Source organism: Sminthopsis crassicaudata, chromosome 4, assembly GCF_048593235.1.
Source record: "Sminthopsis crassicaudata isolate SCR6 chromosome 4, ASM4859323v1, whole genome shotgun sequence".
Lineage (NCBI taxonomy): Eukaryota > Metazoa > Chordata > Mammalia > Dasyuromorphia > Dasyuridae > Sminthopsis > Sminthopsis crassicaudata.
The window spans coordinates 204,883,152-204,905,575 of NC_133620.1; the positions used below are offsets into that span (position 1 = coordinate 204,883,152).

At 31.3% G+C, this 22,424-nt stretch overlaps 1 protein-coding gene across 3 annotated transcripts in view; it reads right to left on the reverse strand.

Annotated features, from left to right (window-relative positions):
- The window catches only part of GRIK2 (glutamate ionotropic receptor kainate type subunit 2), an 805,940-nt gene that overhangs the window by 211,210 nt on the left and 572,306 nt on the right, over window positions 1–22,424 (reverse strand). For all 3 annotated transcript variants that reach the window (XM_074310214.1, XM_074310215.1, XM_074310216.1), the window contains exon 12: window positions 5,919–6,142. In XM_074310214.1, the coding sequence (XP_074166315.1) occupies window positions 5,919–6,142 (224 nt within the window). The remainder of the gene's footprint in view (window positions 1–5,918; window positions 6,143–22,424) is intronic.

The following is a 22,424-nucleotide window of genomic DNA, read 5'->3' on the forward strand; positions in this document are numbered from 1 at the left end:
TTAGTGAATCTCGCAGTTAGAGTGATCATAGCACTCTGTGATGATGGATTTCCCACACATGAAAACTAAGACAAAGAAAGGGAAGTCCCAATTCTAAACAGGAAATTAGGTAGAAGCAGTTCAACAAAAATAATATATTCCTTCCAAACAATGAAGGGATCACATCAAAAAGAGACAAGTCCTTCACTAATTTCTCTAGAAATTATAGTGAAGCTGAATATAAAAAGCTCTTAGAGAAGCTTATTCTACAACTTCACCCCACTAGTACTTCATAAAGTACAAAATCAAATAATATCTAACTGGGGCCTGAGCATTAATTTACCATATGACATTCCCAGTAAGTGGGACAAATTCCTTTATGCCATTATTTCACATTTCCAAACCAGCTATGTGTGATCTCTGAGTATGTTCCAACTTATTAAATTCCTCCTTACTAAAGTATGATATCCATAAGAGAATGTAATGCTCGACATAAAATCTAACCAGGGAGAAGTATAACACACTATCATCTTGATGATTCTATAAACTATGGTTTTATTAATACAGCTAAAATGATTGTTCTGTTGTTGTTGCTAATTTGCATACCTTTTTGCCTTAAAGGAATCCTATAATAAAACTAATCTATACTGAGTATACAGTCTAAAAACCTAGATCTTTTTCACATGAACTATTAAATTTATGTTTATTCTTGTTAATTTCAATTTCAACTTAATTCTATGATTTTAGCCTAACATCATTTTTGCATCCAGAATCCATAGTCCAACCTATTACCTGTCCTCAGCTTCTTGCCATTCATAATAATTTAGACAAGCATGCCATCATCCACAAATATATTTGCCTTTTTTATGCCTCTGTTTCTTTCCATGCCTCATTTCTTTCCAGAAGCTGAGACACTACTGAACCAAGTCTTTTCCAATTTTTGCTAGCTTTATAAACCCTCAATTTTGTGTTTTTTTTTTATTCAAGTCTTTGCTATAGCAATAAATCACCAGTGCTGAAAGACACAGTCTCTATATATGACAATCTGTTGAATCATTCTCATAAGACTATTCCCAACTCATCTCCCACTCTCCCATTTACCTTTACTCTTTACATGTTCATCTAGAAGATTTCAGGAGATAATAAATATTCAGGTTTCATAAAAATCTTTTATAGGCATTCTCACTAACTTTTTCAGAGTAAAGGGCCTTATGAAGACTATAGATTTTTTAAAATTGTGGAATATATAATGAGTTAAAGTTAATTTTAGATTATAATTTATCTTATATTCTATAAACTTTATATAACTTTTTTACATAAAAGACATGTTAAATGTGGAAGTAAAAGTTATAAACAAAATATACCATTATTAAAAAATTAAAAAATTAACTTCTGTGGGCTATATGTGCTACTTAAGATACCATATATTGATAGGTGAAATTATTAACTTACAGTTTTGAATAGTATAGTATACTATACTATGTAATATAATATATATAATAGTATAGATACATTTAGATTTCTAAAAGTCAAATAAATATTGCATTTAAGATTTAGAATTGCAGACTGTCATTGAAACATTACTCCATGTCATTTGAATGTTCTTACATTGGCAATAACAAAAGCTCAAGATAGTGGCAGGCTGGATTTGAAATTGATGACTTATTTTGTCTTTTGAATTTCAAGTGAGACCTTCAGGTTATATAATCAAAAAACTTTCTTTTATTAAATATTTATTAGTATTTTTATTTGAAATATTCAAATCATTAAAATCAGCATTTTTTATTAATCAAAACTTATCCAAAACCTAAGGCATACTACATATAGCATGTTTCTTATTTTTTTATTACAGAATATAACATAAATATTTTATACTATCTTAAGAAATACATAATCATGTAAAGTATGATGCCCCTTCAAAAATATCCCATTTTAAAGGATATTAAGGCCCTGATTATAAAAATAATGCAAAAACATTTCTTTTCAAATTGTTGATAAGATTTATATAAATAAAATTTCCAAATTTTTTCAAAGGAAAAGACAATAATTGCCCATAGTTCTACTTTTTAAAAATACTATACAAAATAGCAATCTATGGCCGTGTATTCATAATCAGGTAAAGGGCGGAGGGGAATTCCATGAAAGATAATTTTGATTTTCATTAGCTTATGGAGGTTCTCAAAGTGTGATATGTGAACCCATAAGGGGTTCTTATATCTTTTAGGGGTCCTCATGGACAAAATTATTTTGATAATTAAGAAATCATTTGAACTGGAATCTCATTATATACTACAATCAAAGTTGATATGAGAATCTGTCTTCCAACAGGCCAAACATTAAAGATATTTGTAAAAAAAAATAGATTAAAATGTCACTGCTGTCACAAATTTTTGATTTGGAAAATATAATTACTTTTAATTAAACTATATATTATATCAATATATGATATGCTTATTATTTTTAATTAATTAAAATGTTTTAAATTAGTATCAGTTTAAATTCATAGTATGGTATTATTGATAAATATAACCCACATAAACAAAATTTTAAGGACTCCAGTATAGATCCTCAATATTTTTGAAAGTGAATTCTAAGACCAAAAAGTTTAAGAAGTACTGCTACATAGATATTTGTCTCAAGGAAAAAAAAAAATGTATATATATATATATATATATATATATATATATATATATATATATATATATATATATATATATATATATATATATATATATATATATATATATATATAATGTGTCTGTGTGTGTGTGTGTATGTATACATATATATATATATATATATAGTTATCACACCTAAACTCTATACCTATTTGTGTATCACACACACACACACACACACACACACACACACACATACACACACACACACCCACACACACAATCTAGATGTATCCAGTGTTCATATTTGAATTTACAAGAGTATTTGGTACGGAAGATATTGCAAGAGTAGTTGAAATTTTAAGGAATTTTAAGGGGAAAAACAAGTATTTCCAGGAAACATAATTTTAGACAAAAAGAAATCCCAAGTCTAGGATTACTCCCCCATTTGAGGTAATTCAAGTTTTGTGTTGTGTTGTAGTTATGTGATTGTTCCTCAGAACTAGAGATGATTGAATTATGTTGAGACCTCCCCTTAAACTTAAAGATAATAGTAGATTCCTTTTAGTGGGGTCTCATCCATTCTTCTTTGCTTGCTAGGTTTTCCTCTCCATTGTTCTGTGTGTTATCGACATATACAAGGTAAGTGAATGGAAAGTATTATTAGTGTACATTTTTATATTTCAAGGGTCATTTATATGATGAAGTTCAGTCATTTTGTTATTGGTATTTAATTTATGAGATTGTCAGATTTAATGAATACCTTTGTTTAAAAATGTTTAAATAATTACTTAACATTTTAAAATATATTCTCCAAATATTTGACCATATTTGAAAATTGGATAGCCATTTGATTTCCCTTTGATTGTGAGCCACCAAGTTTGATTAACTTTGTTCTGGTCAAATTACAGCAGGTATAATGCAAAATGTATAAACAACTACACACTAAACTTTGGCTTTTCAAAGAGAAGCCCAAATTACAAAGAGAATATTAAAATTATTTATTATATTCCATATAAATCTGCTACTTGAAAGTGCAAATAAAATTTTCACAAGGACTCATGTTATTTCAGATAATGATACTAAGCCATTTGGAAGGACAATATCTTTGCTAATGGGAATCCTGGAATGTTTGAATGCAACTACTACACTCTAACAAAGTATTTCTTAGTATTAAAAAAAAATTAACTTCTCTAGGTCTATTAGAGTATAAATTATGTATAGAATATTTTTGTCAATATATTATTCAGAGATATTTCTGTGAATAGACCTTATTCATTTGATGACAAAAATAAACTACAAATGAAATGAATACTATCCTAGCTAATATAAACCAATTACAAGTTGTACATTTTAGCATAATTCTTCTCAAAGAATTATTATCTATGATATTTTGCCTAAGTAAATTAAAATTTGAATGAAACATAGTTATGATTATAATTAATAATATACTTCAATCAATCAGTCCTATAAGTAGGATTTTCACTACCAAATTATAACTATATATAAATATAGGTGTATGTATATATGCATAAATATATAACTATATATGAATTATAAGCATATTCATGTACATAAATATATATATATGTGTTGTGTGAACATATATAGTCATTTAGAGTATAAAAATATATTAAATTATTTTCTTCCTCAATGGACTTGAGTAACTTTTTAAAAAGTATTGATGTAATCGCTTATCTAAAATACATAAAAATATATGTTATTCATATGCCCAAATGTTTGTCTGATAATATCCTAGCATAGGGTTTATACATGATTATGAGACTAAATGAAAAACAAGGAAGAAAAATTTAGAGAAATCGATGAATAGGGTGAATTAAGGTAGCATAAAAAGGCAAGGATGCTAGGGAAAATATAGACTAGTATAATTCTCATATTTCTCTATTGATAAAATGTTGCAAGAATAGCTCCATTAGAATTTTTAACTATCTGATTTTATGGATGTGTATGTTATATGAGGAGAAAAAGCAAATGGTTCGAAATAACATAAATTTACAATATAAAAATATTCAAAAATACAAATTTCAACATAGAAATTTAATACAAAAATGTATTTAAGTGAATGTAATAATATTTTTAAAAAATTAAATACTTTAACATAAGCCTTGAAAATGCGGAATATCTACATGAGTATTTGGTACAGGTTGCTTTCCTCATTTATGATGTAACAAAAGCAATTTGAGGAAATCAGGAGTATATTTCTTAAGTTATTTTGCTTACAACTGAGTTTAAAGTTCTAAGTATTAAGTTATTATGCTTACAACTGAGTTTAAAGTTCTAAGATATTGTGCTTATCCTCTATTTAATTAAGAAAAGAATTGACACTAAGTGATACAATCAATTGGAGTGATAACAACATAGGAGGGAAGAATGAAGGAAAGACAAATGTCCTAGCAGCATCATTGTTGTTAATGATATATGGAACACGGTAAGATTTTTTTAATTAAGATAACAATTTATTTCACATTATTCAACTATTGAAACTTTATGTTTGATGTAAATATCTGAACTTCATATTATGAAACTATTCCAAAAAAACCATACATAAAATATCATGCTTACTTTTAGAAAAAAATTTTAAAAACCTGTTTAGGAATATATGTATACATATATATGTATATAATTTTAAATTCATCTCTTTCTTTTATACTAAAGTAATATTTCTTATTTTATTGTTTCATTCTTCTTTATTGAATATCATGTCAACTCAGGTAGGGTTGAATTTTATATTAATGAGGAACTAAAAATAGAAAAGGGCACAGAAATATATAAATAGTTCAAGGTCAGAATATGTTTGTATGTGCATGTGTTGTGTTGTCTTCATGTTGTGGAGTGATAAATAAGAGACCTAGTTAACTCCTATCTTTCCCAAATAGTCTAATTTATAGTTCATAATTAGGAACTTCCAATTGTTGGGTATGTTATAATAAAGCTTCTTTTGGAATATGAATTAGAAGGTTGCTAAGGTTCCTTTCAATTCTCAAATTCTATGACTCAACAGAAATTCTTACAAATGGAGTAAATCATCTTGATTAATGTGAATAGCTAAGAGATTCTAATTAAAGGCCTTAAAGTCCCCTAGCAAAAATATAGCTTAAAGACATAATCAGCATACTGCATGCCTGCATAGGCAGCATAGTGCTCTTTGAACAAGGATAAGGGAGCCTTAAGAATTCATTCTTTAAACATCATGAAGTACAAAGCAAAAGCAAAAATAAAATTCATTGTGACTTTTGACAATCATTAGTGAGAAAAAGGAGGTAACAATTGCCAAAAACATCACAAAAGGGAGCATGTTACCTGGCTATGACAAAGAGCACACAACTGACACCCAAGTAAGCCAGCAGAATATACATCCAGATATCAGGGGAGAGAGGATTCAGGAAGGAGAAGACGCCTGGGTTTGTACCATTGGGTTTGCGGTACAAAATACTTATTCCAAGAGTCATAAAGGGCTTGGAAAAGTCGATGACCTTCTCTCGAACATAGGTAATAGCCAGTGGGGCAACTGCAAGGTCAGCTTTCTGTTGGCAGAAATATAAAGAGAAGAAAAATAAACTATAAGTCAACAGGAAGAAAGCAATCAAATTAGACAAAACAAAGACTTATATTGAGATGCTTTGTCACAATAATGACTAAGCTAAACTTAAATGAACTCTTTTTTTCTGAAGTAAAATGCCCAATTTATTCTGCTACCTGTTTATTATGTGCTTTTAAATAGACAAAAATATTAATTTTATTAATTAAACATTTCTCAGAATTTATCCTTTTTTTCACATATTTCAATTGTATAAGTTCATTTAGGGTCAGTTACCATTTTATCACCACTGTAGCTCAAACTTTCAAAGATCTTATTAATTAGTTTTTTTTTAAATAAGCATTTAAAATTTTTAAATTTTAGCTGGCTGTATTGATTTTTTTTATGCTAAAGGATGGTGATCATGATTTTTTTAAACTTTCTTTTGATACAATATTTTTAGTTTTATTGAATTTTATAATTTTCATATCAAAAAGTTGTTATACTAATAAATTACTTATTCACATTTTAAATTTTGGTAATTCCTTATTGATTTTATTTCAAGACTAAATCAAATCCTCTTCAGAGATCATAGATTTAAAGCTGAAATACATCTCTAAGGTCATTTAGCATAAGCCTTTTCATTTTAGAGATAAACTAAAACCCAGCAAAGTTGTGTCTTGCTCAAAGTCATGTAGATAATAAGTATAAGAAGCATTTGAAATCAAGTCCTTTGACTTCATAATCATTGCTCTTTGCAAACTAACATGCTTCTTTTAACATAGGAGATACCTAGAACTAAAAGAAATTCATTGACTTATCCATGATCATTTAAAATAACAGGTAAAATTCAAAGCCAAGTATCTCTTGAGTCTATAATTATTTTTTATATACCATGATGCCTTTTAATTAGTGCCTGAGAAAATGTCATTTAATATTTTTAAGCTTTTAAGTAAGCAGAGCACTTACCCTGCAAATAAATGTAATTTCACCTTAGATGGATTTCTTTCCTTTTTGTTAATATTGTTTATTGTTAAAGATAACTATGCTAATAAATAGCCTTTAGGGTGACTATCATTATTTTACTTAACCTGATAATCTGTGTGAATACTATTATGCAATTTTTAAATAGTCCATGTTGGCTTGATCTACATTTTTTTTTCCAAATTCATATTTTCTGACTCCCTTTGCATAGGCTTCCTTAGAGAACCCAACTCCTACTAAGTTCATTTCATCAGTACTTCATAGATCTAGAGCCAGAAGAGATCTCAGAGGCTACCTACCTCAACCTCCTCATTTTAAACATAAAGAAAACAAGACAAAAGGAGATAATTGAACCCAGTTTTTCTGTCTCAATAATTAGTGCTTTTCTATTGATAAATTAAGGTAAAATGAAATCATAACTCAAATATGTAAAATGAAAGGCCCAAGATAAATATCTATAAGGAAAATATTCAACAGAAAATCCATAGACATAGTTTGCTGAAAGAAAAATGCAAATTCAAAAGGAGAAAAAGGATCAAATACATTTTGGGCACAATATGCTCAATGTAGAAAAAGAAGCAGATAAGGAAAAATAGTTACAAAAAAAGGAGAGAAGTTAAGTTAACATATCTAAAATCTTAATGTATTTAGTGAGCGAGCTAGGCTTTTTTTTTTTTTTTTTTTTTTTTTTTTTTTTTTTTTTTTTTTTTTGGTCAAAGCTTCAATTGACTAGTGTTTTTGACTAAGGGAGATTTTAGATAATTTAAGAAAATAAAAAATAACAATTCTGTATTTTACCTGACAATTAGTAGGAGTACACTTTAAAAAAAAAAAAAACTGAAACATCAGATGTCAAGGACAATGAATGATTTATTGCATAAACATCATAAGCATATGGCCACTCCCTAAAATGGAGATGGATTTTTATTTATTCAGTCCACAGGAGCATTTTCTATGGATACATTTGGACTTCATCATAGAATGCCATTTGCAATCATCTGGAATGTAATAGAAATTTACTATTTAAAAGGTTTTTGCAGTGATGATTCTACTAACTTAACATTATGTTATCTTGTTATCAAAAGCCATCCATTTGAGGGCCAGAATCATAGGACTGCACATAGGTAGTCTATAGCAGATTGATGATTCAACAGATATAATTCAGGAGCCTTTATATATTTTAACTCAAATATTGCTTTAGTTAACAAATGATAATGAGAATTGTCTATTATGTTTTGATCCTTCAGAAAAAAAACAACTGGGTATTATTTGTTGTGACTTATCAGAAGTGATGAATCTAGGTTTTATAATGCTCTAGACATAAAGAATCATATTATAAACAAATTAGAAGAACATAGGATAGTTTACCTCTCAGACCTGTGGAGGAGGAAGGAATTTGTGACCAAAGAAGAACTAGAGATCATTATTGATCACAAAACAGAAAACTTTGATTATATTAAGTTAAAAAGTATTTAAACAAACAAAACTAAGACTAGATTAGAAAGGAAGCAATAAACTGGGGAATTTTTTTTACAAAAATTCAAAGGTTCTGATAAAGGCCTCATTTCTAAAATATAGAGAAAATTGATTCAAATATATAAGAAATCAAGCCATTCTCCAAATGATAAATGGTCAAAGGATATGAACAGACAATTTTCAGATGAAAAAAAAAATGAAACTATTTCTAATCATATGAAAAGGTGTTCCAAATTACAATTTATCAGAGAAATGCAAATTAAGACTACTCTGAAATATCATGACACACCTCTCAGATTGGCTAAAATGACAAAAAAAGATAATATTGGAGGGGATGTGGGAAAACCAATACATTGTTGGTGCAACTGTGCATGAATCCAACCATTCTGGAGAGTATTTTGGAACTATGCTCAAAAAGTTATCAAACTGTGCATACCCTTTGACTATTAGTGTTTCTACTGGGCTTATATCCCAAAGATTCGTGGATTTTAAAGAGGAAATAAATATTTTTTTTCTTATTTGTATTAATAAAGGCAGTTTCTTTATCTAATGTTTTTTGTTAAAGATAACTATGCCAATAAATAGCCCTTAGGGTGATTATCATTATTTTACTTAACCTGGTAACCTGTGTGAATATTATTATGAAATTTCTAAATATTCCATGTTAGCTTGATCTATATTTTTTTTTCCAAATTCATATTTTCTGACTCTCTTTGCATAAGCTTCCTTAGAGAACACCACCTCCTATTAAGTTCATTTCATTAGTACATCATAGATCTAGAGCCAGAAGAGATCTCAGAGGCTAATACTAATAAATTTAGAAATCTAATTCTTTTCATTGTCTTTAACCATAAATCATTGGTTAATGATTAGCAATTTAATATATTTCATTTGGAATAAAAAAAATAGAGTGAACCTGTGATTTTCTTAGCATAGGGAATTACCAAGTGATCAAGTTATCTTAGGAGGATAAATGACTTGCTTAGAATCACCTAGATTATATATGCCAGATATGGGACTTAAACACAGGTCTTCGGGTTTCAAGACCAGTTCACTAAAAGGAGTGACATATCAAAGTAGTGGTATTGCTGGGTCTAAGGGTATACACAGTTTTTAGCCCTTTGAGCATAGTTCCAAATTGATCTCCAGAATAGGTGGACTAGTTCACAACTCTAGTAACAATGCAATAGTGTCCCAATTTTTCCATGTCTCCTTCAGTATTTGTCAATTTCCCTTTCTTCCATGTTGGGTAATAAATGTCATGTTATATGATAGCTGTGGTGGGGTATCTTAAACTTGCCTTAATTTACATTCCTTTTATTATAATTTAATAAAGTAATGATTTAGTCACACTTTTTCTTATGACTATAAATAGCTGATTTCTTCTGAAAAATGCCTCCTGACCAATAATCAAATGGGCAATGGTTCTTCTTTTTGTGTATGTGTACATACACACACCCACACCCACCCACACACACACACAAAATATACACTATATAATATAAAGAAATGAAGCTTTCATCAGAGAAACTTGGTGCAAAAATGTTTTAACCACTTTGCTGTTTTCCTTCCAATAATGGCTGCATTCATTTTGTTTCTGCAAAAGCTAAATGGCACATAAATATCTCACCAGGCCTGGAGTCAGGAAAACTTGAATTAAAATCCAGCCTCAGGCAAGTACTAGCAGTGGAACCCTGGGCTAATCATTTAACCCTATTTGCCTCAGTTTCTCATCTTTAAAATGAGCTGGATAAGAAAATAGCAAACCACTCCAGCATCTTTGTCAAGAAAATCACAAATGGAATCACAAAGACCCAAACACATCTAAAATTACTGAACAACCACATTTGATTCTTTTTTTTTCTTCTTATAGTTCAGTCAGGTGATACAATGGATAGAACACTGGGCTTGGAATCATGAAGTTTCAATGAGTTCATATCTATTCACAGGCACTTAACTAATTACATAACTCAGAGCAAGTCATTTCACTTCTCGGTCTCAATTCCTCAAGTAAATAAAATTGGCATGGACCAGTGAAGAAAATGGCAAACCACTATGGTATCTTTGCCAAGAAAAGTTTATGAACAAGTCCATGGGGTCATAAAGAGTCACACATAATTGAATGACAACAAAATCAAAATAATCTACTTTACTTCTTATAATCTCCTCTACTTTTTGTTTGGTCATAAACCCTTCCCTTATTTTTAGCTCTAAAAGATACACTTTTCCATGTCTCTTTAATTTGCTCATGATAGAATCCTTTATGTCTAAATCATGTATACATTTTGACCTTATCTTGTTATACATTGTAAAACATGGGTCTATTCCTAGTTTCTACAAAAATACTTTAGTTTTTCTAGAGATCTGTCAAATAGTGAATTACCCTAGAGTATTACAGTCATATACTACTGTGAACTATGAACCTAATATATTCAACTAAACAACCAAGGCAGTACTTAGAAGAAAAGTCTTATATCTAAATTTATGTATCAACAAAATAGAGAAAGATAAGACTTTTGAATTGTATAAGCAACTAAAAAATAAACAACCAATGAGAATTTTCCAATAAACCACCAAAATGGAAATTCTGAAAATAAAAGGAAAGATTAATAAAATTGAAAGTAAAAGAAAAAGATGAAATAAAACTATGGGCTGATTTTATTTTAAAAAGAAACAAAATAGACAAATATTTGGCTAATTTGCTTCTTTAAAGAAAGAAGAAAATCTAATTACTAGTATCAAAAATGAAATTTTTGAAGATGAAATTTAAGCAACTATTAAGTATTATCTAAGTAAAATGGATGAATATTTACAAAAATATAAAATGCATAGGTTAATAGAAGAGAAAATGGAATACTTGAATAACTCTGTCTTAGAAAAAAAAAATGAAGCGATCAATTAGCTCCTTGAAATAAAAATCCTCATGACCAGTCAATTCTACAAAATATTTTAAAAACAACAAATGCTAGTATTATATAAGCTATTCAGGAAAAAAGACAAAGATGGAATGGTAGCAAATTCCTTTAATGACACAGATATGATTTTGTTACTTAAAACAGAGTGAGCAATGACAGAGAAAGGAAATCCCTTTATGAACATTGATGAAAATATGTAAATAAAATACTTGCAAGGAGTTTGCAATATCACAAAGATTGTTTACAATGAGCAAATGGGATTTATGTGAGGAATGTAAGGCTGGCTCAAAATTTTATCAATAACTTTTTATTCCTTCACTTTGTTTTTCTTGGTTTATTGTTGCAACTAAGATTACTAGTAAAATTTGGAATAATAATAGTGATAATGGATATCCTTGCTTCACTACTGATCTTACTGGAAAAATTTTGAATTTATCTCCATAACAGATAATACTCACTCTTGCTTTCGGATAACTACGATTTATCATTTTAAGAAAAGTTGCATTGTTCCCTGTGTTTTAAAAAGGAATAAGCATTGTATTTTGTCAAAGTTTCCACCTATCGAAATAAAATAATTTTTGTTGTTCTTAATGATATGGTCAATTATCCTGATATTTTCTCTAATTTTGAACTAGGTCCTAGTAAGTATTTCTGAAAACAGACACATAAAAACTCTAAAACTTAGGACAGTGTACCCTCCATATCCCCATGGAGCAAATCTCCAATTTAACAAAGATTTAACAAGTCAAAAAATGAGCAAACAACAGAAAAAATTCTGGCCACAGGAAGTTACTGTGGTGACTAGGAAGATCAAAACACATAGTAAGAAGGAGATCCAAACTCCTACATCAAAAGCCATCCAGAACAAGAATTTTGAAAATCAAGTAAGAGAGGTAGAGGAAGAATTTGGAAGAGAAATGAAAATGATATAAGAAAATCATGAACACTTAGTAACACCCTGATAAAGAAAATGCAAAAAAGAAGAAAAAAATACTTTGACAGATTAGACCCAAATGGTAAAGGAAGTATACACATACACACACACACACACACACACACACACACACACATATATAGATAGAGAGAGAAATGACTATAAATATAGATATACATGCATCTAAAAGAACAAATACAAAATATACATGTAAAACTATATATATATATACATATATTTTCATTTGAACAATGAATAGAAGAATGCATTGGAAAACAGAATTAACACAATGAAAAAAGTGACATAAAACTTCACTGAAGGGAAAAAAAAAAGACTTCTTAAAAGTTAGAATTGGGCAAATAAAGAAGGAAGTAGAAAAACTCTCTGAGGGAAATAATTCCTTAAAAATTACAATGAACAAATGGTAGTTAATGACTTTATAAGAAATCAAGAAAAAATCAAGCAAAATCAAAATAGTGGGAAGGGGGGAAGAAGGCAATATAAACTACCTCAGTGAAAAAAATAGCTGATTGGGAAAGTAGATGCAAAGAGATGATTTGAAAATTATTGGACTACCTGAAAGGCATGATCAAAAAAAGAGTCCAGACATCATCTTTCAAGAAATCATCAAGGATGATCAATTCTGATGGATGAGGCCCTCTTCAACAATGAGATGAACCAAATCAATTCCAATAGAGCAGTAATGAACTGAACCAATTCCACCCCTCGAAAGAACTTTGGGATATGACTATGAACTACTACATAGAATTCCAATCCCTCTATTTTTGTCTGCCTGCATTTTTGATTTCCTTCACAAGCTAATTGTATACTATTTCAAAGTCCAATTCTTTTTGTACAGCAAAAAAAAAAAAAAACTGTTTGGACATGTATGCATATATTGTGTTTAATTTATACTTTAACATATTTAACGTATATTGGTCAACCCACCATCTGGGGTGGAGGGGAGGAAGGGAAAAATTGGAACAAAAGATTTGGCAATTGTCAATGCTATAAAATTACCCATGCATATTACCCATGGTAAATAAAAACTATCATTAATAAAAATAAATAAAAATAAAAAAGAAATCATCAAGGAAAACTGATGTTTTGGAACCAAAGAGTCAAATAGAAAGTGAGAGATTCTACTTACTATCTCCTGAAAAAGATCCCAAAATAAAAACTGCTAGGAATAATATAGCCAAATTTCAGAGCTTACAAATGAAAGAGAAAATATTGCAAGAAGCTAGAAAGAAAACATTACGTAATGCAGAGGTAAGTCAGGACAACAGAAGGGTTAGTAATTTCTACATTAAAGGATCCAAGGTCTTGGAATATGATTTTACAGAGGGCAAAGGAATTAGGCTTAAAACTAATAATCATTTATTCAGTGAAATTGAGAATAATCTTTCAGAAGAAAAAAGTTGTTATTCAATGAAATAGAGGACTTTCAATCATTCTTCATGAAAAGACCAAAATTAAATAGAAAATTTCACTTTCAAAATACAAGAGTCATGAGAAACATAAAAGGAAAACAGGGAAGGGAAATTATCAGAGACTTAATTAGGTTAATCTATTTATATTCATACATAAAAAGATGATACTTGTTTTGGGGGCAGTTAGGAGTATAGACAGAAGGCACAGATATATGTCAAATATGCAGGGATATCTAAGAGTAATAGGATGAAAGAGGAATGTACTGTAAGAAAAGGAAAGGGAAAGGTAGAATGGAGCAAATTATTTCACACAGACAAAACAACAAAGGGGAGGTAAGAGGGAGTGAGTAAATATTACTCTCATTGTAGATGGCTAAAAGAACAAATACAATACACACTCAATTATACATAGAAATCTATCTTACCCAAGAGAAAATAGAGTTTGAAGAGAAGGTGGATGATAGAAAGGGGGCAGATTGGAGGATGAGGTAGTCAGAGGCAAAACACTTTTGAAGTGAACAAGGTGAAGAGAGAAAAGAATAAAGAGGGGGCAAGATAGAAGGGAAATAAAATAACCATAGTAACTGTGAAAATAAAATTGAAGCACATTTCTCTGATAAAGGCCTCATTTTTTCAAATAGACAAAGAATTGAGACAAATTTATAAAAATAAGTTATTCCCCAATTGATAACTGACCAAAAATATGAATAGTTTTAAGATGATGTAATTGAACTATTTCTAGAAATTTGAAATAATACTCTAAATCACAATTCACTGGAGAAATGCAAATTAAAATAATTCTGAGGAATTACTTCATACCTACTAGATTGGCTAATAGGACAGAAAGGGGAAATGAGAAATGTTGGAGGGGATGTGAAAAAAATGAAACATTAATGCATTTTTGATAGAATTCACCTTTCAACCATTCTATGAAGCAATTGGGAACTACACTCAAAGGACTATAAAACCATGCATACCCTTCTACATAGAGTAGAGAAAGGAAAGAATATTGAAATAAAAATATTTAAATATTTTTACATGCAACTGTAAAATAATACTATTAAAAAGATGTTTTTTCCAGTCAATTCTATTTTATGAGATTATTTTCTTCAATATTTTATGCCTTTTTGTACCAATATATTAATTGCCTTTTCATGTGTTTCTTCCTTTTCCCCATTTCTTTAAGTATTTTTTCTTCTACCACTCTTAATTTAAAAATCAGTTTTTAGCTCATTGAGCAATTCACATTGGACTTATGTCTAATTCCCATTTTTCTTTGAGGCTTTGCTTGTAGATATCTGACTTTATGATCTTCCTCTAAGTAAATTTTAAGTTTGAATATTAAGACTAAATGCCCTGACTTTCCCTGTCACAATCACAGATTTTTATGGTAAAGTTCTTTTTTGTTTTGTGCTCATTTTCCCTTTCTAATTCTTTTTTTTCCCCAATCCTAATTTTTAAATTGTATCTTTAGTTTTGTGTTCTGTTCATGATGGAGAAGAGAGAGCTACTGTTTAAAACGTTAGACTTTTTTGTGCTATATCATTCAGAGCTGGTTCAGGAAATCTGGAAGTTTTTAGTGTTTCTAAGATACTGTGATTTGGGGAAAGATATGGTTACTACTCTTTTGGCATGCACTCTGTCCTCACCCAGAAGGGCCCTTGATCTTACTGATCTCCTTGATGACAATCAATACTTTTTCTTATGGTCCCTGATCTTTTGGGAGTAGAAGTGATACTATTCCTCAGAGCTTCCATTCATCTCTTGACAGAAAATACTCCTCTCTTTCCTTGAACTATGATTCAAAAATGCATATCAGGAATGGAGCACCCAAATAGTTCAGTTTTAGGACAGAGGCCCCCTGAAATTTCTTTCTAATTGTCAGGTCCCTTTATCATCCTTGTCTTAAGAGCTATCAAAATGCTGCTACTCCCATCACCAACAATGGTATTTCACATATGTGGCCTCTAATCCAGTCTTCTCCCGCCATGGCACAAATCTCTCTTTAATGATTTTCTATGTTGTCTCTAGGCTGGAAGAATATCTTATTCTGACTTTTTATTGGCTCTGCCACTCCAGAACGCAATTTGAGACATTATTTTTTTTGAGGCATTATACTAAAGTTTTTTGGAAGGAAATGTTGGGAGGGCTTGGCTACATGCTTTGTATACTCATATATCTTGGCTTATCCCCTGGAAGTTGGTCTTCTTCCTTTTTTGAAAAAATACTTAACATTTTTCTTTCTTAAATGAAAAAAGAGCTATGATCAATTCTTAGAATGTCTATGAACATTAACTTAAATTTTCTGAAGTAATTCAGTTACTCAAATAAGTTATTAGAAGTAGTATATTACAGTGAGTAGATAATTAGTCTTAAAGCCAGGAAGACTTGGGTTGATATATCACTTTTGACCCCAGCTTACTGGCCCTGGACAAGTCACTTAACACACCAATACTCTAGGCAACTCTCTAAGACTATAAATTGCAGAGAAAGTGATAACCTGAATGACTAAAGACAAATTCTTCATCTGAGAGTTCAGTATGAAAATAAAATGATGGGCTTAATCCATATTATATATAACAATAGATCACTTGCCAGTGAGCAACAATTATACATAGTATTTGAGAACATTAATTGTATCAATAATCATTTATGTGAGAAACAAAGCCAGATGAAATAGGAAAGATGCTGCTTAGAAAAATGGCCCAAAAGTTGGTAATGTACAAAAATGCTAAGTATTTATGTGGATTTATTTTGTATCCAGCAATTTTGCTAAAGTTGTGAATTATTTCTAATAATTTTTTTATTAGAATCTCTGGGGTTCTCTAAGTATACCATCATATCATCTGCAAAGAGTGACAGTTTGATTTCCTCATTACCTACTCTTATTCCTTTAATCTCTTTCTCAGCTCTTATTGCTGAGGCTAGCATTTCTAATACAATATTGAATAGTAATGGTGATAGTGGGCAACCTTGTTTCACTCCTGATCTTACTGGGAAAGGTTCCAGTTTATCTCCATTACATATTATGCTTACTGAAGGTCTTAAATATGTGCTCCTGACTATTTTAAGGAATAATCCATTTATTCCTATACTCTCAAGTGTTTTTAGTAGGAATGGATGTTGGATTTTATCAAATGCTTTTTCTGCATCTATTGAGATGATCATATGACTTTTATTAATTTGATTATTAATATGGTCAATTATACTAATAGTTTTCCTAATATTAAACCAGCCCTGCATTCCTGGTAGAAATACCACTTGGTCATAGTGTATTATCCTGGGGATGATTTTCTGAAGTCTTTTTGCTAATATCTTATTTAAATTTTTAGCATCAATATTCATTAAGGAAATTGGTCTATAGTTTTCTTTCTCAGTTTTCGATCTACCTGGTTTAGGTATCAGTAGCATGTCTGTGTCATAAAAGGAATTTGGTAGGACTCCTTCAATCCCTATTTTTTCAAATAGTTTATATAGCATTGGAGTTAGTTGTTCTTTAAATGTCTGGTAGAATTCACATGTAAATCCATCTGGTCCTGGGGATTTTTTCTTAGGGAGTTGGTTAATAGCTTTTTCTATTTCTTTTTCTGAGATGGAACTATTTAGACTACTTACTTCTTCCTCTGTTAATCTGGGCAAGCTATATTTTTGAAGGTATTCTTCCATTTCATTTAAGTTATCGAATTTATTGGCATAAAGTTGAGCAAAGTAGCTCCTAACTATTGTTCTAATTTTCTCTTCATTAGGGGTGAGTTCTCCCTTTTCATTTTCAAGACTAACAATTTGCTTTTTCTCTTTCCTTCTTTTAATCAGGTTTACTAAGGGTTTGTCTATTTTGTTAGTTTTTTCATAGAACCAACTATTAGTTTTATTAATTAATTCAATAGTTTTTTTTTTTTTTAACTTTCAATTTTATTAATCTCACTTTTTATTTTTTGAATTTCAAGTTTTGTGTTTGTCTGGGGGGTTTTTAATTTGTTCCTTTTCTTGCAATTTTAGTTGTAAGCCCAATTCATTGGCCCTCTCTTTCTCTATTTTATGCAAGTAGGTCTGTAGAGATATAAAACTTCCCCTTATTACTGCTTTGGCTGTATCCCACACATTTTGGTATGATGTCTCATTATTGTTATTTTCGTGGGTTGAGTTATTACTTATGTCTATGATTTGCTGTTTTACCCAATCATTCTTTAGTATAAGATTATTTAGTTTCCAATTACTTTTTGGTCTATTTACCCCTAACTTCTTGTTGAATGTAGTTTTTTATTCCATTGTGATCTGAGAAGAAGGCATTTACTATTTCTGCCTTCCTGCATTTAATTTTGAGATCTTTATGTCTCAATATATGATCAGTTTTTGTGTAGGTTCCATGGACTGCTAAGAAAAAAGTATACTCCTTTCTATAACCATTCAGTTTTCTCCAAAGATCTATCACACCTACTTTTTCTAATGATCTATTTACCTCTTTAATTTCTTTCTTATTTGTTTTGTGGTTTGATTTATCTAATTCTGAGAGTGCAAGGTTGAGATCACCCACTATTATAGTTTTGCTGTCTATTTCTTCTTGCAACTCTCTTAACTTCTTTAGGAAGTTAGATGTTATACCACTTGGTGCATATATGTTTAGTATTGATAGGGCTTCATTGTCTATGCTACCTTTTAGCAGGATATAGTTTCCTTCCTCATCTCTTTTAATTAGATCAATTTCTCCTTTTGCTTGATCTGAGATAAGAATGGCTACTCCTGCTTTTCTGCTTCACCTGAAGCATAACATATTCTGCTCCAACCTTTTACCTTTACTCTGTATGTATCTCCCTGCTTTAAATGTGTTTCCTGTAAACAACATATTGTAGGATTCTGACTTTTGATCCAGTCTGCTAAACGCCTCCATTTAATGGAAGAGTTCATCCCATTCCCATTTACAGTTAAAATTACTAATTCTGTATTTCTTGCCATCATATTATCTCCTGATTATGCTTTTTTTAACCCCTCCCCCAATATTTAATTTGTAGACCCCATTTGTGATGTGCAGCCCTCCCTTTTTAGTATCCCTTTCCCCTCCTTTTCAGTCCCTTCCCCTTTCTTGTACCCTTCCCTTATTCCCCTTTTCTTTTTCCCTTTTCTTTCCCCCCTTTTAATGAGGTGAGAGAGAATTCTCTGAAAAACAAATATGTCAATTATTTCCTCTTTGAGCCTACTCTAATGAGAGTAAGATTCACACAATGTTTCTCTCCCTCTCTAAATTCCCTCGGTATGATAAATTTTCTATGCCTCTTCCTGGGATGTAGTTTCCCTCTTTTTTATCTCTCCTTTCCCTTTTTCTTATACTATCCCCTTCTTTTTACTACTTCCCTTTTTTTAAGTTATATCAGTAAAATCAAATTATCCATGTGGACTTTCTGTATATCCACAACAGAGATAGAGTTCTCAAGAGTTCTTTTTACCTTTTTCTGATTCTCTTGTGTCTTGTGGATGTAGATCAAATCTTTTGTTTAAGTCTGTTTTTTTTTTCTTATAAACAAATGGAATTCCTCTGTTTCCTTAAATGTCCATCTTCTTCCATGGAAGAAAATGCTAAACTTAGCTGAACAATTTATTCTTGGTGGCAATCCTTGATCTTTTGCCTTTTGGAATATCAGGTTCCAGGCTCTTCGATCTTTTAATGTGGAGGCAGCCAGATCTTGAGTGACCCTTATTGTGGCATCTTGGTATTTGAATTGTTTTTTCCTAGCTGCTTGCAATATTTTTTCCTTTGTTTGGTAGTTCTGCAGCTTAGCCACGATGTTCTGTGGAGTTCTGTTTTTAGGGTCTTTTTTAGAAGGTGGTCGATGAATTCTTTCAACTCCTATTTTCCCTTCTGTTTCTATTATCTCTGGACAGTTCTCTTTGATAATTTCCTGTAAAATAGAATCTAGGTTCTTTTTTTCATCATAATTTTCGGGAAGCCCAATGATCCTCAGTTTATCTCTCCTAGATCTATTTTCCAGGTCTATAGATTTTCCCAGTAATTATTTGACATTATTCTCCGGCTTTTCATATTTTTTGCTTTGTTTGACTGATTCTCGGTTTCTCAATGAATCATTCATTTCTGTTTGTTCAATCCTGATTTTTAATGAGTTGTTTTCTTCATTCACATTTTTAGTTATTTTTGTATATGTCCAATTGAGTTTTTAAATGAATTATTTTGCTCTGTTGAATTTTTTTCCATTTCCTTAATTTTTTTTTAGTGATTTATTTTCTTTTTCCAAATCACAAATCCTACTTTCTTGGGAATTTTTTATATTTTCCAATTCAGAAATCCTACTTTCCTGTGATTTTTTTAACTTTTTCTAATTCACAAATTTTGCTTCCCTGTACCTCCTGTGAATTCTTTATTTTTTCCAACTCAAATTTCAGGACATTGTTATTCTCTATCATAGCTTCTCTTTCCTTTCCCCATTTTTATTGAAACTCTCTTAACTTTTTAATATTCTCTTCTAGGAATATGTAATGGGGGGCAGGTATCATTCCCCTTTAGGGTATTATCTGGAGACTCTCTGCTGTTAGCCTTCTTAGGGTTGGATACCCGCTCTTTCTCTGTGTAGAAGGTGTCTATTGTTCTCTTCAGCTTCTTACTCATTGTTAACACTCTGTGTGGGGTCTGCCCTTTGGGTAGGAAATTTATCAGCTTCCTCCCACGTGGGGATAGGTTGCCCCTATCCTGTGTTTGGACTGAGAGAGAGCTCTGGGAGAGAGTTCCCCTCCCCCCAGGAAGTGATCTAGAGATGGTTAGCATTGCTGCATTGTGAGGAGTTCCCAGTGAAGGACCCTCACTGTGTGGCCTAGTGACTGTCCTGAGACTAAAGGCTGAACAGTAAAAGCATCACACACCCCAGCCAAAGCCTCCTGTGGGGCCGTGAATATTAGCAGCTGATGCGAAAAGCTCTTGCGCTCAAACCAGAAGTGTATGCCTGGAAAGCACAGTCCCTGCTGCAAAGTTTATGTTGTTATAGGAGTTCTGGTGCTGCTGGAGTTTCCCTACAGGAAGAATTCCACTGCCTCAGGCTGAGCCCCACACTATGTGGATTAGAGTCTGCCCCAAGCTGTGTTCCCCTCTGTTCAGGTTCTTAAATGCCCCAGGGAAAAGCCCTGGACAGCAGCAGGTGGCTGCACAGCCGTGTCGAGAACTGTTAGGTCGCTTCTGGTTTGGGGTGATTATATTATCTGGTTATTGCTTTAAAGTGGCTTTGATTTCTCTTCTGATCTGCTATTTTATAAGCAGAGTAGAGCTATCAGCCTATGCCAGATTCTTCTATCTAAGTGGCTTCTCTGATCACAGAGTTCTCCCTAGCCTGTTTGGCACAGTGTGCTAGCCCCAATCCAACACTGTCTGTGCTAATCTTTTTTTTCCTCCCCTTGGAACCAACCTTTTCTGTTGAAATTCCAGAATCTCTTTGGCTGGTAAGTTGTACTTCTAATCCTTGTGGTTTTTATCAGTGCAGCATTATTTTTGAGGCTGATTTAACTAGTTGGTATTGAGGGAAGAAAGGAGCTTAGAAATTCGTGTGTATCTTCTCCGCCATCTTGGCTCTGCCCCCTCCTCCATAGTATTTTGCTTATGAGCTCCACTTGCCTCAAGTTCTTCCCCTTTACAGCCCCTCCCCCTATTATTCTTTCCCCTATTATTTATTTCTCTTTTCCTTTCTATTAGCCTCTCCCTTTCCCTCTGCAACTTCTCTTTAAGGTGAAGTTTTTCTGTGAAACCAAATAGTTCTAATATTTTCTCTTTGAGCCAAATCTGATGAGATTTACACAATGTTCAGCCCCCTCCCTTCTTTCCCTAAATTATAATAAGTTTCTTTGCCTCTTTGTGAGACGTAATCTTTCTCATTTTACCTCAACTTTCCCCATTTTCCAATACGATCCCCTTTTCATCTCTCTTTTTAATATTAGAGCAATAAAATAAAATTATACATGCACTTTCTTTTTATCCCCATAATAGAGCTAAAATTCTCAAGAGTTCTTTTACTTTTACTTTTTTTGTGCTTCTCTTGAGCTCTATATTTGAAGGTCATTTTTTTTTGTTCTTTTCATGAGAAATAAATTAAATTCACTTGTTTCATTGAATGTCCATCTTCTTCTCTGAAAGAAAATGCTCAGTTTAGCAGGGTAGTTTATTCTTGGCTGCATTCTAGGTTCCTTTGCCTTTTGGAATATCAGATTCCAGACCCTTCAATCCTTTAAGATGGAAACTGCTATGTCCTGGACAAACCTTATTGTGGCTCCTCAGTATTTGTATTGCTTCTTTCTGGCTGTTTGTAGTATTTTTTCTTGGTTTGATAGTTCTGAAATTGAGCCACAATATTTCTTGGAGTTTTCATTTGGGGGACTCTTTCAAGAGGTGACTGGCAAATTCTTTCAATAGCTATTTTACCTTCTGATTCTAAAACTTCAGGGCAATTCTCTTTGATGACTTCCTGTAAGAAAATGTCTAGGTTCTTTTTTTCATCATGGTTTTCAGGAAGTCCTACAATCCTAAGATTGTTTCTCCAAGATCTATGGTTCAGGTTA